At 41.1% G+C, this 24,696-nt stretch overlaps 1 protein-coding gene across 2 annotated transcripts in view; it reads left to right on the top strand.

Moving 5' to 3' along the window:
- LOC138282516 (kinesin-like protein KIF20A) overlaps window positions 1–24,696 on the top strand; it is a 531,681-nt gene that overhangs the window by 420,119 nt on the left and 86,866 nt on the right. For both annotated transcript variants that reach the window (XM_069220199.1, XM_069220198.1), the window contains 2 exons: window positions 728–838; window positions 16,080–16,147. In XM_069220199.1, coding sequence (XP_069076300.1) covers window positions 728–838; window positions 16,080–16,147 — 179 coding nt within the window. The remainder of the gene's footprint in view (window positions 1–727; window positions 839–16,079; window positions 16,148–24,696) is intronic.

Raw genomic sequence — 24,696 nt, 5'->3', positions numbered from 1 at the left:
TACTTCGGGATTCATGTAATGTGTGACACGGAAGGCTTTCTGTTTCATTGGTGGCTGTTTTGGCCTGGTACCCAAACCCAACTAGCTGATGTAAAATCATTTCAATATTTAAATGGCCTCCCTTAAAACATGGATGCTGGCTCACTTGCTGTATGATTCTTTTCTTCTTTGTCTCTTTCTGTAAATGACAATTTCATCGTGTGCATGCGTGTTAACTAATCTTTGAGGGTTGCTACACTCCTCGTATCTTGGGGAACCTCATCCACAAACCCCGATTCTGGCCTCGCATAGTGCACTGCTGGCATCTGCTCTGGTTGTGCTCACAGCAGCTCATACTCAGTACTTTGTTATACCAAACCCACAAATTCTAGATCCCTCCCACTCATTCATACCTTCTGTACATGAGGTAATGTGGCGTGTGCTACTGTGTTTGGTAAACAAACTACATCAGCATACGAGAGTGAGGGTTGACATTGTAGGTAAATTGGTAGTCGGGATTGGACAGGAGTCATTCTGCACCTGTCAAACTTTGGGAAGCCCATGTGATTGCCTATGAGTGCAAGCCCACTTTGTCCTGCACTAGTTGACGGGGCTCCCACCTCTTCCTTTGATCCCCCCTTGCAATCTTTTGGGTGATACATTGCCTGCACAATAGAGTGGTTGTTAGCAATGCTTTTTTCTTTTTCAGGAACTGTTGCCACTTATTTGTTCTTTCTTTTTTGCACAGTAACCCCTGCCTCTGGCTCACTGCAGCGCACCTTTTTCTCTTGTCCTGCCACCCCGCCGGATCCAAGGAGCAGAGACAATGAAGATGATATCTATACAGTTCAAGCTGCAGGTAATTGAACTTGCTATCCAAATGTTGCTTACCAGCTTTTGCTTCTTTTGAGTTGTGAGGTCTGCTGAGGAAAGGGTGGACTCTGTAACTTGTTACAGTAGCCTGAAGTTTCACTCTGTCTTGGGTAACTGTTATATTTCTGTAAAATACTGAGAGCAGTTGGCATGTGTTTGTTTGGAGAACACGATGGTATGATGGCATACTACACCTGTAACTTGATGGTCCTGATATTAGCTGAACAGCTATCTGGAGATCTAGATGAAAATATGAATAAATCTGTAGACTGACCAAAAACTGTGATTCACTCCTAATAATACAGAAGCTGAAATGCAGTTAATAACTAATACCACTTTTTCAGTCTACGTAAGTGGTCACCTGCGTTTGCAACTAATCATAAAATCATCTTATTTCATAAAGTAGCTTACTGCTCTCAAATCTTCATCAGTGAATACCAAACCCAGTGTCTCTTGGCAGGTACAGGTACCCAGGTTTAAAAAGACCTGGTAATCTCTTCTGGCTTGCAACAATTCTGGAGTACGTACACAAGAAAAATATAATAAGGCAGACAATAACTGTCGAGAATAAATCTGACGAAAAACATATAGATAACAACCAGTATGAAGTAGTAGCAGGAAATTCATCCGAAGGCAAAATGCATGAGCAAAAATACGCACTGTTGTGATAGGTGTGGGAAGTTTTGAAAGAGCCCCAATTAAAAGAACCATAAGCAAAAAAGGAAAATAGTGGCAAAGTATGTGAAATAACCAGTACATTGATATTAAATAGACAGCCTCACTCATTCAAAACATAAGCGAAATACAATAACACTGGGGAAATCCCAAAGTTAGCACAAGAGCTATATATCTCAATTGGTGAGTGGCATGTTGAGTTGGAAAGGTGCAATAGTGCTTACCGCAGTACACTTAACATGAAAACTGTATTTTATCTATATGTTTTTCTTCTTATTTATTTAAGAAAGTTATTGTCTATCTTATTATATTTTCCTTGTGTATGAGTTCCATGTGAAAACTTACATTAGATACCCATGTTCACATGGACATTTGAGTTGCTCGTGTTAGAAAACTATATTGCAACAATTCTGGGAAGGTAATATTAGAGGCATCTGACCACACAGCTAACAATCACTCGATATGTCCTTAATTTCTTTCCAATGTCTCCTTAACTTAAGAACACTCAGAAGGCAATACCTGTTCGATAGATACTTTTCCCTAATTTGACTTAACGAAGATGTTCTTTTAAATAATATAGTGATGAGACTGGGCATTCATTATAAGACACAGATTTGTTGTGCGGATTAAAGGCAACCCAATCTTGAGTTCTCAAAAGTTGCTTCTAATTTGAAATTTGAATCTGTTTTAGGCCATTATTAAGTGCTTCCAATGTTTTTTTTAAAAATTAAACCCAAAGATTTTAAGAACAAGGGCCATAACATACTTCATAGAACCCTTGCTTGCCTTTTGCTGCCTAATACATAAGGTAGTGCAATTTCAATGCCACTGATTGTTTTAATAAGTTAAATTCCAGCCATATATGGAATTGTGGTGCAGAATGTGGAAGATGGGCAAAAAGAGCCCCACAAAAATTCTGGGCTTGTGTGATGACATTTCCCATATCCGCTGAATATAGGTAAAATAGGGCAGCCAGAAGGCAACCCTGGTTATGGCCTGTATTGATGATAAATTTACAGGACAAGTATATATTCTAGCCTAATTTAATCGTTACCTGTGTTTTGAGATATAAAAGTTGGATACATGGGTCCTAATTAAATTGGACCTGAAGTCTGTCCAAGGGGTGTGAACTGGCTTCCAGAAGGATTCTATTTATATGCTTTTCCACAGCATTCAAGAATAATCTTAAAACAGTGCAGAAGGAACATTTCATGATCTAGATTAGGACAAAGCTCTACTCTATTATGGGGCATGCTTAAGTACCAAGAGATCAAGTGATGATTAATTCTATCATTCCTCATAAACCATTTAACTCCCAGAAAACAGCCCCTGAGATGACTTTCAGCATTGAGACATTTGCAGACTTTCAGGATGCTCATTTGAGTTTGAGGATGAAATATAGGACAAAACCTTAATCTATATCGGAATCTGGGTTGTACACATTAGTAGGCTCACAAGGGTTATGTGAGAATCATTTAGATGATGTTTATCAAGCAACTGCACTTTCATTCCTAAACACATTGAGCAAACTCACTTATGGAAGTGTTGGAAAACACACATGGGATCCACTGTTCAGGTGCAGTCTGCTCATATTATATTAAAAATACACATCAAAGTAACTCTTAGTGAAATTAGTGCAGACAGTTTAGTTGTCTTTTGTAACTAAACATGTACATGATTATAACAGACTTGTTACATTGAACAAAGGGTTGCCTAGATGGTGTCAATAATTCATTCAGAATAATGATATTCCAATAGTTAAAGCACATAACCTAAAGTTATAGCTTTGGGTTGTTATATGATCAAATACATTAATCATCCTAAAGCATTAATAGATTGTTGTGCGGATAGCTCTATGCTGAAAATTCTCCTAGTGCCTTTTCTCTGGGAGCTTATTTTATAAGATTGAATCATATTAAATCCAAAGTTGTGTGTGCGGAGTCTAGGACTAGTTGGATCCTTTGTAGATGGTCCTTGGTTTAGCATGGCACATGATGGAGAGTGGATACAGCTTCCCCAGACTATGGAAATGTATTGACTGCATTCCTGTGGCTAAAGAGTGGAGGCCCAAACACAGAAGGTTGGAGACCGGGCTTCTCTTAAAAATCCAGTGAGGGCCTTTTCAGCAAAGGGCTCATGATTATTTTTTCCTGAGCAGTGCCATTTGGTAAATGGTAGGGATGAGAGGTGGAGCAGCACTTTCTAGCACTTTCTGTTCAAGATGAGCAGATGTCTAGGCAAGGCCTGCAATCTTGTCTATCCCCAGATTACTGTTTCAGGAGCCTGATGATATCGGGTGCAGATACCTAATGCTTCATTATGGTCTTGTTTTGGATTCTTAGCGTCCACGTCATTGCTACTTGCTGTGAAGTCCTCAGCCTGCACAAAGACTGTATCTGAAGACCAGCCAGAAAATTATATGAAAAAGAATCAACCTTAACTGATTCTAGAGTCTTAATCAGTGTATGTACACATTGCGGTCTGGAAAATGCATATAAAAGTAGGATCCAGACCACCACACTTAGTTCAAGTCCCAAATTCTTTATGCCTGAAGAAAGCAGTATTCCATAGTGCTCTTTTAGGGCTGCTGTGTGATTAGGGCTGGTGACTGCATGACTTCAAGTCTTCCAGAGGTGATCGGACGTCCAGAGGTGATGGAACATCACCTAAAGTTTAAATGCTGCAGGAGCTGAGGGTCTCCCTAAAGTGGCTAGGTGTCCTGCAAGTGATCTGGTAAGACATCAAGAAAACTGCCTGCCTTTTTGAGAAAGTGAATGAGTGCCCCTGCAGCAGTAGATACTGTCCAGAAGAAGCATTAGCACAGTGGACAACAACCAGAGAAAGTGAATGTCTTTGAAGGAGGGAGTGAAGCCAGGAACCACTAGTGTGTGGAGGGCCCTACCCATTATCCTTGAGTAGTTCTTGCTGTGAACTTCACAAAGAATTCTGAAAGGGCCAGGCTTTTTGTGCACACATTCACTTGCTGTGCTATCAAAAGACTGGTGTTGCCACTGCCAACATTAGAGTCTGGCTACTTCTTCTCTACTAAGGTGGGAGCCCTGATCAACTTGGAGGCTGCAAGGAGCTATCTGAAGATGAGTGCTGCGGTGTCCGCTGCAATGTGGACCTCTCCCAGCTGTATTTACAAGCATTGCCTTCCCTACAGAACCGCTGCATCCATCAGTCCAGCACTGCTCAAACTGTAAAAAGAAGACCGGTAACCATGATGCCTTAAAATGAGTGGAAAAGACGACACTGAGAAAATAGACAAAAATCTGTTATATTAAATTAATACTTTTATCAATTGAGCTCAGAGGTGTAAGTGAACTGAATTGTTGTGCACATATATGCCTTTGAGTGTTTCAGGTGAACTGTTCCTGTGCCTAACCAGTGCCTTGTCCTGTGTTACACATAAGTGATAATAAAAGATGAATATTGGATGATACAATATTGTGTCTGTTGGTTGACTCTTGAGGTCTTGCCCCCCACACTACCTTCCTGAGAATCCTTTGACTTTTTGCCCTCACTACTCCTGAGGGTCAAGTGCAGATAGACCGTACTTGCCCCTGTTTGCAAAGACATGATAGGATGGACACAGGACACCAGCAACAAACAAACCACAATAGGAGCCCAGTAGCTCCTGTCTACCTTGGGGACATTCAAACAGGGTTTTTCATTCCCCAAGGACAACACTGTTAAGGATTTATTTATAGATGAGGGTGGATTTGAGGATGAATTATATACTTTTCTTACATGGATTGGGGGGGGGGGGGGCAGGTGAGTTTGATATATCTTACTTACGAGGGATTGGTCCGATGCAAATTTATGGAGAAGAACCCTATGGTTCTCTCCTATGCAAATGTCCACACTTAGTTAGCTAAGGGTGAATATCAAAGCACTCTACCCTCCACGTTTTAAGATCCCAGTGGTTGACTCACTGGAATCCACAAGATATGCACAAGCATTGGCAAGTCTGTATTCCAATATAGATAATCGCATCCAAGTGTAGATAACCTACTTTCTAGGGAATCTGCAAAGAAAGCTGTACCTGGTGCAGAGTTCCATGCACATTCCTTGAGAAATCACATGGTTCCTAGATGGGAAAACATTCCCTGTGTACAGCATTCTCGGTGATGAGAGAAAAGGATTTTCCTGTGGAGAATCCCCTGGGATTCTTATCCTGGAAAATGTTTTTACACCAGCGCTTGTCTGCAGTAAAAATAAGGCCATTTCTAGCCTTGAAAGGTGAAATAAAGTGGTTTGTGAAAGGCACAAATGTTTTGTTTGTGGACTTTCACAAATTCCATGGGTTACCCACAGTTTGAAATGCCCAAGAATACTCTCGCCACAAGGCTGCAAATTGCTTCACCTATAAAAGAGCTTGCACAAGCCAGGAATTGCTTTGGGAATTCCTAGCAGATGTAAAGTGAACGTGAGGTAAATTTGCTCATGTGTAGAACCACATTTACATTAGTAACAGGCCCCACTCTATTCTAGCGATCCAAGACCAATAAGAGTTCTGCCATGTTAGCACATTTCAAACATAATTCTAAGACCAGAACAACAAATTGAAAAATATTTTCTATTATACTTTCTTTATTCACTTAGGAAATAAAAAACAATCCGTTTCTATTTTTGATATCCATTGAAAACATCACAAGTCCCTTGAGGATATTTTAACAATGTTCAATAGCACATATTGCTGCTAAGTAAATAAAGCCTTCCGTTATCTGCAGAGAGTAAACATCTTTGTTTCTTCAAAAACACAGTAACAAATTTGTATCCCATATGCCTTTTACCAAACTCTTGTGGTTTGGCCACAGAATGCAAGCAACATTTATGAACTCATTTCGCCTGCACTGTTGTTGTTTAGTAAATGTAGTCAAGTCTATATTTATTTCTACAGTGAATCACTACAAAGAGATCTTATTAGGTCAAGTAAATATTGGCAACTGTTGACACGAAGTCTAGTGTACAAAAGCTTTCCACTCATTTATCTTTTTGTAGATTGCTCACCAGTAGGTGTCAGACTGCTCTAAAAAGAAGATTTCCCAACAGTAGCTCTTCAGCACTACCAGATGGAGTCATGTGGCTTACAACACCACTCCAACTGTTGGATGATAAAAGGTGCCAATCTGGATATTTTCTTAGTTCCTGTTTTCCTAGTTTCATCAACGTGGTCCAGAGCTCTCTCAGTGCTTCACTTACATATTGTTTCTCAGCTTTGACTGTGACTAGTTAAACTGCCTCGTCAATGGTCTGATGGTTTAAGCTGTGCCTTAAATGCTGCAAGTGGATGTCTTTATTGGATCCTCCAGAAATCTACATGTTGTATCTTGTATCTGACAGAGATTCATGCTCTCTGAGACACCCGAAGGCCATCAGGGAACGGGAGGCCAAGGTATTCTAGGACAAGGCGTGGAGAGTCACTCTGAGGTGAACCTCTTCTCCTACAAGTAATTCTCCTGTTAGGGAACTCTCTCCCAAAAGATCTTTCCAGGAAATACACAAAAAGCAGCATTTAAAAATAAATACTTTTCTTTCTTGAGTGAACAGTCTCGGTCCCAGGACCATTCAGAGTCATGGCACCATTCCCAGAAACTGGGTCTTTCCTCCGTGCGGATTCCGAACTTGAAATTTCCGAGTGTCTGCCAACCCATGTTTTATGTCTATAGGACCATTTCACTACCCGCAGGAAACTTCTCAGGGGCAGAGACATTCTTTCTTTCTTGCCAGCTATGACCACAGTGCCACTGGTTTCTACACCACCCTTCAGAGTTGGCTGAAATTATCCAGGGGCAGGAAAAGAACATGACTTGTCTCCAAGAACAACCTCTTCCAAGGGCCTAGACATTTTCTGGGATGGAGGAGTTGTTTTATTCAGATTCAGACACGATTATCTTGCTTGATAATGATTACTGGCACACAGATGACAATGTTAAAGCTGCCAGTCTTCTTACTTTGATGCAAACCTTTACATTAATTTACAAAATGCCATTTCCTTGGTATGTCTTCAGATGGGCCCAACCCTTTACCCCTCTGAGGTCCAATCGGGGGAAGTATCCTTATACACAATGCTGCTCTAAAGTTGACCTTGCCTTCTGAGGTTCCCAATTGTAACATTTTCACAAAAATGTTCAACTCTTCTTCACTTGTAAAGGTTTTGTTCCTATTTAACTAGGCTTCTCTGGAACCTGTCCTGGCATCTTTGGAGACACCTTCCTCAGGTCCAGCAGTTCACAAACAAGTAAGCAGACCTCCTATGTTCCACTCTGGTCTTGTCCTCAGATCTTCCTCCTGAGACCTTGCGGTTCAGGCTTCATCTTCCAAACGGAACCGCAATGCCTTTCTTATGTCCCCTCCAGAGAAATAAGGAACTTTTTTGTATCAGGCAGTCTCAATGTTCGTACAACAAATAACACTTGTCTGCTGGATCACTCTGCCATTATCTTGTCCTAATTGGCTAAACTGGAAATTGTAAGCATACCACAACTCGGTTAGAAACCCTTTTCAATATTGGGTAGCAGTGGCATGGATGTTTCAACACATATAATAAAGGGTGGATCAATTCTACAGATACGATAACCCAATCCATGGGCACGGCCATTATGTGAGGCCAGCATGCTTGGATGCATTTCTTTGAAGGCATGCTTAATTTATGGTGAGTGGCTTTTTGTTGGAAGAACTGACTCCCGCATGGTGAACTTCAAAAATAGGAAAGTTATGGCCCATTTGCCACCTTGGCTTTACTTGCAAGGCTGTTCCGTCAGCAATACAAAAGCTTCAGAGACTACTCCAGTGCCAATCAGTCTGGTAGATACTGCCTTACCAGTTGGCCTGGACAACTCGGCAAATGCACTTCTCCTCACTGTTTTCCTCCATCAGGACGTGCTGTCTGACCCTCACATTGATTCTAGAGGTAGAAGTTCTTACGCTGTTGAGCAAAGATGGCATGAAAGCATTGCCTCTGGAGGAAAAGAGCACATGTTTTTCTATCCTTTATTTTTTAGTCTTTGAGAAAGATGGAGATATGAGACTCATTCTAATTCTCCACTCAATTAATTTGTTCATTCGCTAGGACAGGACATGGTCAAAATGTTGCCTCTGGGTCGAGCCCTACTAGCTTTGAACACAGGAAATTAAAAGATATTTTCAAGGTTTACTGTGGGTTACCAATACTACCAGTTTGATGTCCTGAAGATCAGGCTGATGGCTGTGCTTTGACTTCATTAAATCGTGTTGGTGATTAAGGCTTCCTTGAGGTGGTCCTCAGTTCATTTATTTGGACAACTGGCTAGGGAAGCAGAGTCAACGGTGTTACTCAAGGAACGTCTTTGATGCACAATGACTCATCCACGATGTCTGATTTACCACCAATGTCCAAACTTTCACCTCACTGCAGTGCAGAGGTTGTCCCTCATAGGTGTGGTGTTCGATATGACTTACTTGAAAGTTTTTTCTCCCCCTCAGAGTATAATGGATGTTCAATAGATTATTCCATATTTCGTACACAAGTTTATAGTCTAGTCCTATAGATCGGGTACATTGGTTCAGCTTCATGGCCTCATGCATCTTCGTAGTTCCTCATGCCAGAGAGCAGAAGAAGGCCCTGCAGTGCTGCTTCAACAACAGTGGCTTCAATAGCAAATGAGTTTCTTGGCTCAGCTGAAAATGTACTAGACTGTGCACCCAAATCTGCAGTGGTGGAAGGAACCCCCTCTAATGTAGGGATGCTGGTGTCCTCTGAAGGTTCAGGCTACCAAGGACAGGAACACCTCTTCACTGCGCTCAAGAGTTAATCTGGGTGTTATGACCTCGCAGGCTCTTTAGTCTGCATCAGACCACTGTCTAAATATAAATGTGCCGGAGCGGTGGGCACGATTCCTTGCTCTAAAGGTGTACCTCCCTTCAGTATTGGTATATGCTATTTAGATCCTGTCATACGACACCATTGTCCATATCAGCAGAGACGATGGTGTGAGGTTGTGGGCTTTGTTAAGGGAAAGCAATTCAACACTGGCAGTGGGTGTAGTAAAGGGGAATTTTCCTGGACAGAGCCAGTCCAGGCAGATCTCTCAACACGAGAACAGATGTTCTTAAACGATTCTTACTGAAGGACAGTGAGTGGAAACCACGCCCAAAGTGACCTAGGTATCTCCAGATTCAGGTGTGCATCTACTTACGTCTTTGTTATAGCGCTTAGTTTTATGCTAAATACTCTGGTCTGAAGGGATCCTTGGAGGATGCCATCAGGGTTAGCTGGTCTTAAGGCCTGCTGTAAACATTCCCACCCATTCACTTCTGCTGAAAATCCTGCCAAACGTGTGGGAAGATCAAATACATTTGTTCCTCATTGTTCTTGATTGGGTTAAGTGAATCTCATAATCTGATCTTTTGGCACTGAACGACGCCTTCCTCTCTGAGACAGGACAAATCTGCTCCTGCAGCTGTATGGTCAGATCCTCCACCACAGCCCCCACATAGTGTGCCCACATGTGCAGGTTGAACAGTGCCAGCTAGAATCCTTTTGTCTCTGTTTTGAAATTGCAGATTCTAACACTGCTGCCAGAAACCACTAAAAAATCAATTTAATACAAATTTGTGCACTTGTGAGTGTCGGAAGTCTTATATGCCTTTAACTTGCACCTTTTTGACATTATGCATTTCCTTTGCCCAACAGAGGTTGGCAGTGGCTACAGTCAAGGGTTGTGTCGCTGCCATGTCTATCATTTTGCCTTGCCATGATAGTCATTGTTAGATATTGGGTCTTTGGTTGACACTCAGGTTACCCCCTTTTCAAGCAAGGACCCTCACTCTAGTCAGGATAAAAGACTCACCCTCAGCTAACCCCTGCTTACCCTCTTGGTAGCTTGGCAGAGCAGTAGGCTTAACTTCAGAGTGCTAGGTGTAAAGTATTTGTACCAACACACATAGTAACTTAATGAAAACACTACAAAATGACACACCACCAGTTTAGAAAAATAGGAAATATTGATCTAAACAAAACAAGACCAAAATGACAAAACTCCGACATACACAAGTCAAGTTGTGAATTTTTAAAGATTAAACTCAAAAATAGCACTTAGAAACACAAAATGCTTCGATGAGGTGTTAACATGGAGTCGTGACGGAGTCGTTCCCAACAAGCCGACACCAGCGGTGCCGGACAGGAGTCGCGTAGACCCCCAAGTACAGTACCTTTGGTGAAGAGTGAAAACGAGTCGATGCGCGAAGTCGGGGATCGCGGCGTCGGTGCGAAACGTTGATTCCGCGCACTTCGGGTGGCGTCAGTCATGACGTAGTGCGGCGACTTCCACGGACTCGCAGACTTCAGCGGCGTTAGGCCTGCGAAGATCGTCACGTTCCAGCGAAGGTCACAGCGTCTTTGCTGTCCCTGAGACTTCAAACAACAGGAGGTAAGCTCTAAATCAAGCCCTTGGAGATTTCTTCACAAGATGGAATGCACACAAAGTCCAGTCTTTGCCCTCTTACTCTGGCAGAAGCAGCAACAGCAGGATAGCTCCACAAAGCGCAGTCACAGGCAGGGCAGCACTTCTCTTCAGCTCTTCTCCAGGCAGAGGTTCCTCTTGTTTCCGAAAGTGTTCTAAAGTCTGTGGTTTTGGGTGCCCTTCTTATACCCAATTTCTCCTTTGAAGTGGGCCTACTTCAAAGCAAAGTCTCTTTTGAATGTGAAATCCTGCCTTGCCCAGGCCAGGCCCCAGACACTCACCAGGGGGTCGGAGACGGCATTGTGTGAGGGCAGGCACAGCCCTTTCAGGTGTGAGTGACCACTCCTCTCCTCCCTCCTAGCACAGATGGCTCATCAGGATATGCAGGCTAAACCCCAGCTCCCTTTGTGTCACTGCCTAGTGTGAGGTGCAACCAGCCCAACTGTCAAACTGACCCAAACAGGGAATCCACAAACAGGCAGAGTCACAGAAATGGTATAAGCAAGAAAATGCTCACTTTCTAAAGGTGGCATTTTCAAACGCACAATCTTAAAATCAACTTTACTAAAAGATGTATTTTTAAATTGTGGGCTCAGAGACCCCAAACTCCACATGTCCATCCACTCCCAAAGGGAATCTACACTTTAATCATGTTTAAAGGTAGCCCCCATGTTTACCCTATGAGAGGGACAGGCCTTGCAACAGTGAAAAACGAATTTAGCAATATTTCACTGTCAGCACATATAAAACACATTACTATATGTCCTACCTTAACCATACACTGCACCCTGCCCTTGGGGCTACGCAGGGCCTACCTTAGGGGTGCCTTACATGTAGGAAAAGGGAAGGTTTCGGCCTGGCAAGTGGGTACACTTGCCAAGTTGAATTTACAGTTCAAACTGCACACACAGACACTGCAGTGGCAGGTCTGAGACATGATTACAGAGCTACTTATGTGGGTGGCACAACCAGTGCTGCAGGCCCGCTAGTAGCATTTGATTTACAGGCCCTGGCACCTCTAGTGCACTTAACTAGGGACTTACCAGTAAATCAAATATGCCAATCATGGATAAAACAATTACATACAATTTACACAGAGCGCATATGCACTTTGGCACTGGTTAGCAGTGGTAAAGTGCTCAGAGTTCAAAAGTCAATAGCAACAGGTCAGAAAAAAATAGGAGGCAGGAGGCAAAAAGACTGGGGATGACCCTGCATAAGCAAAAAAGTCCAACAGTCATAGTTCACGGTTTCCCAGGCCTGTTTTTCATCCCAGAGAAGGCTAGCAGGATAGGTATCACTGCTTTAGTGGTTCATCTTCTGAAGTGTCTTTTATCTGTTCCCCGTCTGTACATTATTCCTCAGCGGGATTTGAATCTTGCCTTGACTTTTGTCATGGCACCTCCTTTTGATGCTCATTTGTTCCATTCAACTTCTTACTTTAGTGACGTTGTTGATTGCAATAACTTCAGCACATAGGATTAATTCATCTTTTGCTGTTTTCTACTCATGTTTGCCCTGTATACTGGTCCAGTCTTCTGTCCAAGGTGGTTTCAGGCTTTCAAAGGACCCAGTTATTAATATTTCAACTTTCTTTCCTTACCATCATCCCAAGAACAAAGAGGACTGAATCCATTGACTGAATTCTAGGCACCTGGTCAACCACAATCAAAAGGATAGAGTGGATGTTTGGCTTTTTGTGGGGTTTGCCAGAACACGCCATTTCCTGGATCATCCTCTGTATCAGTCTTCTAACGCCTTGGCCAAGACTGACCTTCAGTAGGGCATTCATACTCCACTGGGGCCGCAGCACCTGCCACAGCCAGCACCAGAAATGTTCTAGTGGCTGAAATCTCTGGGTAGCTATGTGGTCACCCCTGTGTATGGGTGGTACAGATTACTGCCTCACATTCCATGCACACAGTGATGAATACTTTGACAGGGCTGTGACACATGCCTGACTTGGTTAATTTGAGACTGAATGTAAGGGTGAGGAATCTTCAGGAAGATGTATCCATTAGAAGTAGAAGTGAACTATCTTTGGTAGTGATAATTATTGTGGACATTTAATCTTCATGTGGATTCAACACTAGTTTCCATCATTCTCTGATGAGCTTGTATTTCATATACAAGAACCCAAGGCATGCAAATGTTCTTTGTGCTGATACTGTTGCTGTCGCTGATGCTCTCTCAAATGCTTCCTGCATACCTTGCTGAGATGTGGAAAAGTAAAATGTCAGCATGCAGGTCGGTGTATTTTGTACAACCCTGGCATCATGTCCAGTGGGTGGAGCTATGGGTGGAGCTGCCTTGTGACACATGGCTGTGTACTACTCCTGTTGGAAGGAACTTTTCACAGACCATTCTGATGCCTGTGGAATAGTCTAAAGGCGAAGAATCTGTAGTAAGATTATGCAGTCTCCAGAAATGTTGCTGCAGAAGGTACGTAACTTGTTCTTCTCATGGATCAGTATCTCAGAATAAAGGAATCAATCACCCCTGGAGTTCCCGTATTTACCCTATGATATCACAAAGTCACAAAATCTTTTACAGTGTTGATGACCTGCCTGTCAAGCTTTGAGTTTGATTCACCGGTGTTCCTGTTTTGCACTCGGATGGTTTCATCTACCGAATATTTATATTTACTGAAAATGTGGCCCACAAACCTGTATATGTGCATCGGCACTTTAGGATTCCAATCATTTGAAGTGTGGGCCCTGTTTACTGCAGTAGCTTGTGAGCACAGCAACCCTAAACCCAGACTGAGTCCCAATCCTCCCTCCTCTGAGTCCTCTTCTTTGACAGGACTTAAATATTCTTGCTTTCATTATCAATACCAAAGAGAATGGATTCTCATCAGTTACTGGTTTAGCCTTTCTTCCTATCCTCCACTGTCAAGTTCTCCAAAGTCTCCAACACCTGCCCCGGCGTAACTAAGAACATCAACAACGACCTTGAGACTCACTGCCTGTTTACTGTCTGGAGTCCTAGGATGTAGCTAGATCTATGTTTGGAAAATAAAATGTGGTGTGCTCACAGGCTAGTGAGATTATTTTTCCTGACTGGTATATTTAAAATGTCCCGCAATTACACTTGTCTGTCCCTAGATACAATACATAGAGTTAGAGGGGCATCCAGCAGAATTGGCACCAAAATCCACCCTCCAGTAGCACTGTCCATTGTCATTCCACGCATTAAAACTGGGATCCTGGCTACCCCTAGGGTAGTCCTTCGTACAGTAACAGTGTGTTGCCCTCAACCACAGGCTATATAGTTCCATGCTCAGGGAAAGATGCTGAAAGAAACATTCGTATCACACCTGTCTCCTCAATTCTTCCCAGGGCCTAGTCTTGGAGTATCTTGTATTCTAACCTCTTTGCAGCAAGTCTTGGCCCATTTCTGAGATGTAGTCTGAAATTTCACTATGGAGAAAGCTGAGGTTTTCTGTATTTTCTTAAAGAATAACAATGTGTCGGTTTAGCACTGACAGCCTTGAATACCTCAAAGTAGAATCAAATTTGTCGTCCCATGAGTAACTTGAAGATGTGCTGACTTTTGCTTATTGTTTCTGTGATTCAGCTTCCCTAGTATAATTACACAGCAGCTGTACAGAAATCCAAGTATTTACTGCATGCACATTTAAACACACCTTTTTAACTACATAAACGTTTACACTTGCCTTAACTCATATACAGAGAGCTAGTCTTTGTCACTGCTCTAGTTTCATGTGGTTTGCACTTTTCAACAGCATGTTTACCATTGGCACAATAATTTGTAAAAAGTAAGCTGTCAGCTGCTGTAAGGAATTGGGTCATCGGTTCAGGGGGTGGAAGCCTCACACAGATAACAACCTCAATAAACCACTGAATTAACCTGTGCTTAACACTCGTGTAGCTTGGCACAAAGCAGTCAGGCTTAACTTGGAGGCCGTGTGTAAAGATTTTATACAGCACACAACCAGTAATAAAATGAAAACAGAACACAAGATAACCCCACTGTGAAAAATAATGTGCAATATACTGAATTGACTCATTTGGATTTATCTGAATATGTTAAACATTTATTTCATGAGGTATTGCTCACCTAAATAATCTGATGTATTCTGTTTGAAGTGTTTTCCTTGTCATTTTAAGTAATTCCACTTTGTTTCTTTTATTAGTTTGCTTCTGTGTGATTTTGCATACATGCCATGTATCATTGCGATTGGAACCAGTTGCTTCAAGTTTTTATATTTACAAAGTCATCACTCTGAATTATACCTGGAGTACAATCCTTGTGGAATTGTTTTGCTTGTCTAAAAAAGAAGAGAATTTGTATACTGACTTATGTAAACTTGCTCTGTTAGTGTAAGGCATCTGCTTTACTCATAAGCCACACATTTGCAGTAAAGAGTTTAATTAGAATAGTTTTTTATTTATCTTTTCTAGCTAGGTAATTATTATATCAGATGATGTGCTTATAGTAGTGCATATATTTTCATTAACACAAGTAAGCCCCAAAACAATATAGCCTTGTAGCCTGCTGTAGTGGGCTATACTGCCCATTAAAGGCCTGATCCAGCACTGAAGGTCCGCGCCAAAGGCGAGTCTCTTTAACAAGGGAGCAGGACTTTAATGCCAGTATAGCCCCAGCTGCGAAAGGCTGTAACACTATTAGAGCACGCTGCCACTGGAGGGCAGAATGTTCTAATAAATAGGAAAAAGGCATCATGGAGACCAAGGAGATTGAAATCCCCACAGGCTCTGTGCGACCTTTGTTCAAACAACAGCTGTGAACGACAACATTGGAATGTTGGAGCGCCGGGCTTCTACCGGCTATTAGAAGCCTGGAGCACTACATTGTTTTCAATGGAGCTCCCAACATTCCAATATTCTAAGTTTTTTTTTTTTTTTTTTTAAGTACTTAAGTTGGCTGAAGTTTCCTGCCAAAGTAGCCCGCTACTCATTTTCACAATTCATGATGATTTCCAGATATTTGGCACAAAGATAGTCAAATGAGTTAAGACGTTTGAAGACGACAATTAACTAGGAATCTTAACAGTGATCAATATCTTGCATTTTGCCCAAGTATAATATATATATTTTTTTAAACAATCCTGTCTAGATCGTCAAAACAAGGAGATGGCTAGTCTGCTGGAGGATTCGAAGAAGCAGTGCATGGAGAAAGAAGAGGTAGATATACATGTTTGTATACCCTATCTTCTTGAACCCAAATTATTTTATCAGATGTTGCTAGACACAAAAACAACATTAATCAGCAAATGTGATTGGAGATTACATCTTTGGTGTATATTTAACCAGTGGAAGCACAGTCCTTCATAGAAATGCACAGCAGGAGCAGGCACTTGGAGCTCTGTGGAAGGGCTGTGTCCTCCACCATAGGAGGTCACTTTTATGGAGGAAAATGAGCAGTAAGTTATATACATGAAATTAGGTACTAAGTCCAATGCGGAAAAAATAAAAGGTTAATACACCAGAGATATGGCAAGAACAGAAAGCCCACATCTTGTTGGCAATGTAGAATGATGTACTCACATTGGGAGAATAGCCAGATATGTTGATCTAGTCTGAAGCAAAAGTTTCTCCAACCAGTCGATTGTGCGCTACCAGTAGCTTCCAGATCCTTTTAAAGTAGCTCACAGCCTGGAGTTCATTTTGAAATAAGCACAGGGTCACATTTTAATGTTTTTGAAGTGTTGCATTCACAAACAGGCCACTTGCTCGCAGTGGCCAGTAGAACAGTGTGCCATATTTATAATTGAAAAATAGTGTCTCATTTTAAATGGGAGAAAATTGAAGTGTGATAAAAAGTTCCACATTATGAACATTTTTGTACTTAAAATTTCTCCCATTTAAAGGAAAATGGTTGTATGTTTGTGCTATACATGTAACAGTGCCACAAATGGCAAAAGATATGTCCTTTACCACAAGTACATATGACACAGGCTCTCAGTTACCAATACACATATAGCCCATTCATATGCACACATGTTCATACATCCCCAAAGACCATGCTCTCACTGACACACATAACAGCCCTTTCACAGTGCCCCTAGTTAATGTATTTTGTTCAAAACATAGTATCTGCCTCTATGGGCATTAGGCTTAAAGCCAAGGAAGCTGGGCTTGGGGATGTTTTATAATAATGCGCAAGTTGTTTAGCCTTCGGTACCTCACAATGATTTCTACTTATCAGAATTAGCTGTTGATACAGAAAAGGTTGGATACCCCTGCTATAGGAACTGGTTGGATCCAGTTTAGGACAAAGGCCTCCTAATCCTTTAAAATGATTGTATTCCAATCAACAAAAAGCTCAATTTGGGAGAAATGGGTAATGCTCTTGTCAACATCCTTTTCCTGTTACCCATTTATAAACATAATTTGGATGATTGGAATTCCCTGGGTTTTATCAGTTGCAAGTGATTGTGTGTTGGTGCATTAGGGCTTAAAGTCTCATATACCATTTTGGTTGTTTTATTCTGCCTTTAATCCCTGGACAGTTCCCCTGAAATACAGTGCCCCGAATGCTAAACATTCTAGGTTATTATCTCTGTGAGTAGCTTCTTAGTCACCTCTCATCCTTAATTTGGTCAATTTTCTTTCTTATGAGTCCTCTGCCTCAGACACCAGAAAGGCAGGACAAACCTCAGGAACATTCCTAGAATGTTTGAGAAATGCATAGTCAATATTCTACAGGTTTTCTTTTAAATTTCATCATTTTTGTATACAAGCTGGATGTCGAAAAGACTGTAGCCTTAAAAAATACATTTTCCATGACAATGTTTTGAATGGTTCCTTTCATCTGTAGGAAGCCTGTAATGATGTGCTTGGTATTGGTGCATTAATAAGAAAGCTCTCACCTAAACATGAACATGACCGCTCATGCATTTGTTCTCTGGTACTTAGCAAAGTGCATTATACATCTGCGTTCTGGATTTGTTAGCATTTGGCGTAGTTAACAGTGCCATCCTTTGAATGAAGCCCTCATACTGAGGTATATCAAGATGTTTTTTTTCAAGCTGCTTCTTTCTGAACTTTGCTTCCAATTAAATACACAAGAAGATACAGCTGTCAATGTCAAGTTATCTGCTTAACTAAGTTTTGTGATGAGAGTAACAGAAGTGGCAGTCATTGTAAATAATCATCAGAAGCCTATATAATTGACTGAATCTGAAGTTCATGGTTGTGAGCAATTAAAATTACATGGATATTTATTTGAACCCCTTTGATGCCAGGACTTTTCCCCTCCTGTGCCGAGCCTTTTTTTCGCTATTTGGGGCAGTTCGCGCTTAGGCCCTCATAACGTTTTGTTCACATAAGCTACCCACGCCAAATATGCGCCCTTTTTTTCCAACATCCTAGGGATTCCAGAGGTACCCATGCCTTGTGGGTTCACCTGAAGGGGACCAAGAAATAAGCCAAAATACAGCAAACAATTTTTTTATTTTTTTTTAAATGGAAAAAAGGGCTGCAGAAAAAGGCTTGTGGTTTTTCCCCTGAAAATGGCATCAACAAAGGGTTTGCAGTGGTAAAATCACCATCTTCCCAGCTTTCAGGAACAGGCAGACTTGAATTAGAAAACCCCATTTTTCAACACAATTTTGACATTTAACTGGACATACCCCATTTTTACTATTTTTTTGTGCTTTCAGCCTCCTTCCAGTTAGTGACAGAAATGGGTGAGAAACCAATGCTAGATCCCAGAAAACTAAACATTTCTGAAAAGTAGACAAAATTCTGAATTCAGCAAGGGGTCATTTGTGTAGATCCTACAAGTGTTTCCTTCATCAGACGTCACTGGGGTGGTCAGGTGGGTCAGGGTGGAAGGGGAAGGGCTTCCCCTTCCATCCCTGCCTTGGGGGATGGGAGGGAAGCCCACAGAAGGAGCGATAGTTGTGAAAGTGGAACCAAGGGAGCTGTCTTGTTGCAAATCTCAAATCTTTCAATTCCACTATTGATGATAAATGTTGGACAAGGCCGCTTTCTCCCATGCTCAGCTCAATGTTAAAAGCATTACGTCTTGAGCTTTGGTTTGTTCCTTTAGTGTTGTAGCTGACACTTTGCCATTAAATTCCATTTTTATACTTCCATAAGGAAAGGTCTCCCAGACAGCATAACTGTATGAAGTAGATTCTAGAAGGGTGTTATAATAGAACTTGTAATATTCTATGAAGGTTAAATAGGTTTTACAAACAAAGAATTAAAGACAATGTTTGGGAGCTAAATTAACTAACTATACTTCATAGGTGATTGATTTAAAAAATGTCTGTAGTTAACTCATTTTACGGGGAATCTTAATTCATTGTGAACAAGAAATCAGACCACTTACTGAGTGAAATGAGGGCTATTCTAAGTTTGTCTGATTGTGATTTGCCCCAAATACAAGTCTCCATCATCTCTTATTAAAAATTAGACTGTCTGACTCTGAAGCTTAAATCATTCTGACTAAAGAAGAAAGCCAAGACATTATTCAATGGGTGTGGTGAGGAGAGTTATTCATGTTATTACATTTTTGTTTACTCTTGAATTACCCTCAATGTCTCCCTCTAGCTGTGGGAAGGTTTTTAAGAAATGCTTTAAAATAATGTTTTAACTATCAATTTTGTATTTTCCTTCTACAGCTCCATTCAACAGTATTATTTCACACTTTGTTTATTGTATGAAGTTTATTTGGCCATTGACCTAAAACTATAATTTTGCACATAGATGTTAATATTTATGTAGAACAAATCTACCTGGAAACAAAGGAAGGGCTGTTCATCTAAATGGTTTAGGGAGAACCTACAAGATTGTGTAAACCAAAGGCGGATTTACATCTTAGAATTAAACAATTAGATTACATTTCAAATATCTACAAATGCATTTCAAATATCTAGATTTTAGGCACATGCAGAGTAAGTGTTTTTCCCAGGTTCATGTGTTTTTCAATCAAGCATGAAAGGGTAAGATTCAAACCAAGGATCACAGGTTCACAGTTGACAGACTGACCACCAGGGCAAGTATACCCCCATTATTTTAAATATCTAAATAAATATACAAGGAAACCAGGTTCAGTCCTCCACTCTTGGGGAAGGACTGTGATAGTTTAATCAATCAAATATGCCCATTTCAGAAAGCCCTTAAAACATAATTATTAAGCCTCGTTCTAGCCCTTCCATGGCTATATATAATTTAGCTTAAGTCTGCCACGTTATTGGAAGTCCCCAGAACAAAGGGGTTGGAGTTCCAACACCATGACAGAGACTAGTAAGCAGATGGGTGGATGAATGGAAAGAAAATATGATTAAACAGGTAAAATAAAAGTGACTCCATGGTGCCTTCAGCCAATGATATTTGCAAGGAAAATGTTTAACTCTAGCAATAGTACTCAAAAACTGAACCGAGAAAACTAGCAACTGGATTAAAAATAAAGTTCTATGAAAACAGTGAGACCAAAGTACACTTTTGTAAAAGAACTCAAGCATATTGGTTGAAACCTTTGTAGGAGCCAAACCCCAATATTCCAATGCACCCCAATATTTTAGAATATCCCACAATTTACCCTTGGCTGCTCAGCTCCTACACCCCTGTTCTTACAATGAGTCACCACCATCCTCAACATTAGGCCCAACAAAAAAGTAGAGAAAGAATTAATTGGTCCACTCAACTCTGACTTCTAGATCAGGAACTAGTTAAAGGGTTATATTTTTGCAAGGATCAAGAAAGACTGGGCACAAGTAGTCCTTGTGGCTCTGGACTGGGCACAGAGAGTCTGGGTTCCTGAGTTGCTGCGCATGCCATGGATCATCTGATCAGACTGCTCCTTCGGGAGGGTCTTCTGTTGAAGCAGCAGGGGAGGGTTCTGCACCCGAACCTGTCCACTCTCCGCCTTCTTGCGTGGAGATTGAGCATCAGCAGTTAACAACTTTTGACCGTCCTCTTGAAGTCTAACTTAATTTTGACAGAGAGGTGTTCCTCCACCAAAATGGTAAATGCCTGCCGTTGGAAGAAATTTGTAGCATGTTGCACAGACAAGTCTGTTGAACCCCTCTCTTCCCCGCTCCCTGAGGTCCTATTGTTTATCCTTTCCTTGGCCAAGCAGGGCTCTGCTATGGGTGCACTTAAAGGTTATTTAACTGCTATATATGCTTTTTTGAGGTTGCCTGATCAACTTTCTTTGTTTAAGTCCCCTGTTGTACATCGGTTCCTCAAAGGTCTTAACCATCTTTTTCCTCCATCCCCATTCGTTATGCTCCAATGAGATCTGAATTTGGTCTTGACATTTCTGATGTGTGCTCCTTTAGAGCTTCTCCATATTTGTCCTCTCAGGCTTCTCACTTTGAAAACAACAGCCCTCCTTGTAGCTATTACATCTGCCCGTATGGTGAGTGAGCTGCAGCTATTGTCATCTGAGCCGCCCTCCCTTTCATGTATCCCAATAAAGTGGTGTTTCGCTAGGCTTTCTTTTCTGTCAAAAGTTGTTACACCCTTTCATGTAGGCAAATTCATCACCCTGCCTACTTTTTACGCACCCCTGCATCCTTCTAAGGAAGAGGAGAGAGACTACCGCCTGGACCCAAAAAGAGAATTGGCGTTCTACCTTGATTTTATGAAGAGTTCTGGGTGGATGATCAACTCTTTGTCTGTAATGTGGGTATGAAGAAAGGTCAGGCAGTTCAGAAGCGGACCATCTCCAGATGGGTTGTACTCTGCATTACGATCTGCTATGCACTGGCCAAAAAGCAACCACCTGAAGGATTTTGTGCTCATTCTACCCAAGATACAGCTTGACCACTGCATTAGCATGTGGAGTTCCAGGCCTTGACATCTGTCAAGCAGCAACGTGAACTCCTCTGTACACGTTTTTCAAACACTACTGCCTGGACAGTCAGGTCTGTAGGGACGGGCACTTTTCCTGTTCTGTCCTGCGGACTTTCTAGTATGATCTTGGTCTGCAGACCCATCTCTGAGGATACAAAGGTAAGGAATCTGCAACTAGAAGTCTCTATCAGATGAACAAGTTACTTAACTTCTGTTATGCTTTATCTGACAGAAACAGTATCTAGTTGCAGATTCCTTACTGACCCTCCCATCCTCCCCTCGCTGCAAACTGATTTCTAGGGGCAGGGACTCCCCTTTCAGAGCCTTAGATTTAGCGTTCCAGTAGTCTGTTTTTCATGGCTCTGAGCTTCTGGCATAGAAAGTCATGAAGAGAAACTGACTTGGGGGTGGCATTTGTGTGGGAGCCGCATCGTCATACCCCCCGCTGATGACGGACGCTGAGCCAATTGACGCCGCTTAATGGCGCATGGGGTACTCTGCAGGACAAGGCTGCATTGTTTGTGACTCTTGGAAAACAGATGAGCCAGGTGTTAAAAGGGCCAGCTGGTGAAAATGTCAGTTCTTGGTAGTCTGGAGCAGAGGATTTCTGAAGCTTGCCTGTGCAGATCCTTCATCAGGTGAGAGAATTATTCTGTTGGTAGTGTTCACTTTCAGAATTGGGATGTATGATGATAGTAACTTGAACTCTCTCACTGAGCGCCTGATGAAACCTACAAGATCTGATTCTTCCAAGACCTTTCACTAGACAGGATTGTGGTCGAAAGCGCAAGCATTAAGGAACCCGCTCTTTTCATTGCAGGAGATTGATCTATCTGTAAATGTTTGAGGATGTTGTCTGATTCCTGTTGGATGGAGTCTAGAATTGTAACATATAATATCATTAAGGTAGTCCGTTAACTTGCTTTATTATCTTTTCTTTTTTTAAGTAGTGTGTTTAATGTATGAAATGGTATGTCTAATTTGATTGAGCTCCCAAAAAACAGCTTTCCCTCACATTCTGGTGCTCTCAAAGTATTCTCTGTATAGAGATTTGACCTTTTTTGTGCTTTTCAAAGTTTAGACTATGGGTGAAGTAGTGGGTTTGAAGTTTTAGTCCTGGAGAGGACCAAGAAGTATGGTTAGGTAGTGAGTCTTTAACGAGATTTATCTGGTTGACTAAAAATACATTTGTGTCGGAATTTGTGTTCTATTTTTTTTTTATTTACAGTTGTGGTGTTCCACCTAACAATTGATTTGCCACAATCGTCTGATGTATAATTTTTAGATTTAAGAATGTTGTTTCTACCTCAGTGGGATGAAAAGTAACTAAACACTCAGCACCATGTGTTGGTTGACAGTGGAAGGCCCTTAACGCATTTGACCGGGCACCTTTCTGTTGCTAATTGCTGTATTTGGATGTTTACCTAAAGTACAAGGTTTTTTTTTTTTCCCCCTAAAAAGTTATTTTGAACTATATTTTAGAGTGTTAACCTCCACGATAATCAAGTGTAGGAGATAAGCTAAAGGATAATTGTCCTTGCAAAGGGTGGTTTTGGCACCCCGCACCATACAAGAAACAGACTATAGGTGGTACATCCTTCTCCGTTCAAGCAGCCAAACTATAGAATTCATTACCCCCAACTATAAGAGCCACAGATAACTTTCTTGTCTTCAGAAAACTACTCAAGAGTTGGCTCTTTCCTTCATAACCACCATATTCAAACTACTATGGACTGCATATGCCTATATTGATAAATAAATATTTTTTCTGATTATGTGTATATTTCTAGTTATTTATAGTTCTTTAGAAAATATGTATCGCTACTATGTCATAACAATAAAATACACTCACACTCTTTAAACCTGTTTGACTAAGTATATTTACCCATGTTTCTAATTTTGTATTGAATGTATATATATGTGTGCATATGTGTGTATTCGTGTGTGTGTGTGTATATATATATATATATATATATATATATATATATATATATATATATATATATATATAAACACTCCACTTGAGGCGTTCCCTTTCGGCACCTGAACGTCAACGGTGCTATTCCTCATACGCACGCCATCGCGTATTATATTACACACTTCTCTTCCGTGGATATAGGAAAAAGGCAGCACTCCACAGCCATAACGAATTCAATCATGTTTATTCACCTACAGGGACGCGTTTCGGCGTTGCCGCCTTCATCGACCTGTGAGCCGCCATTTTAGCTCGGTTTTTATACTCCAATTACAATGAACTTAATTATCATATATCATGCGAAAAACTGTTTTAGTCACAAATTTTCACCATACATTTCAATTAAACAGCAATTAAATACAATTAGAAAATATACAATGTAAAAATGCATTAGCTTGTCGAGTGTCAATTCTTCAGTGTTTATAAAATGTGTTAAACACATTAACACGTTAATTGTATTTAATTGCTGTTTAATTGAAATGTATGGTGAAAATTTGTGACTAAAACAGTTTTTCGCATGATATATGATATATGATAATTGAGTTCATTGTAATTGGAGTATAAAAACCGAGCTAAAATGGCGGCTCACAGGTCGATGAAGGCGGCAACGCCGAAACGCGTCCCTGTAGGTGAATAAACATGATTGAATTCGTTATGGCTGTGGAGTGCTGCCTTTTTCCTATATCCACGGAAGAGAAGTGTGTAATATATATATATATATATATGTGTGTGTGTATGTTGTTCTGTGCTTGGCATGTTCGTGGGTCATTGCATGGCTAATGGGTGGGTTGTTATATACTAGATATCTATGAATCCCTGCTCTCATCTTATCACACTTATCTACCCATCATCATATGTCCTGTCTCTATCAATCTATCCTCCATTCCAACTCTGACTCATCCCAAATCCATTCTACTACTTTCACCTCCTAAATACCTCTGCCTAA

This window comes from Pleurodeles waltl, chromosome 2_2 (genome assembly GCF_031143425.1).
Source record: "Pleurodeles waltl isolate 20211129_DDA chromosome 2_2, aPleWal1.hap1.20221129, whole genome shotgun sequence".
Classification (NCBI taxonomy): Eukaryota; Metazoa; Chordata; class Amphibia; order Caudata; family Salamandridae; genus Pleurodeles; species Pleurodeles waltl.
This window is presented reverse-complemented; position numbering and strand designations above follow the sequence as displayed.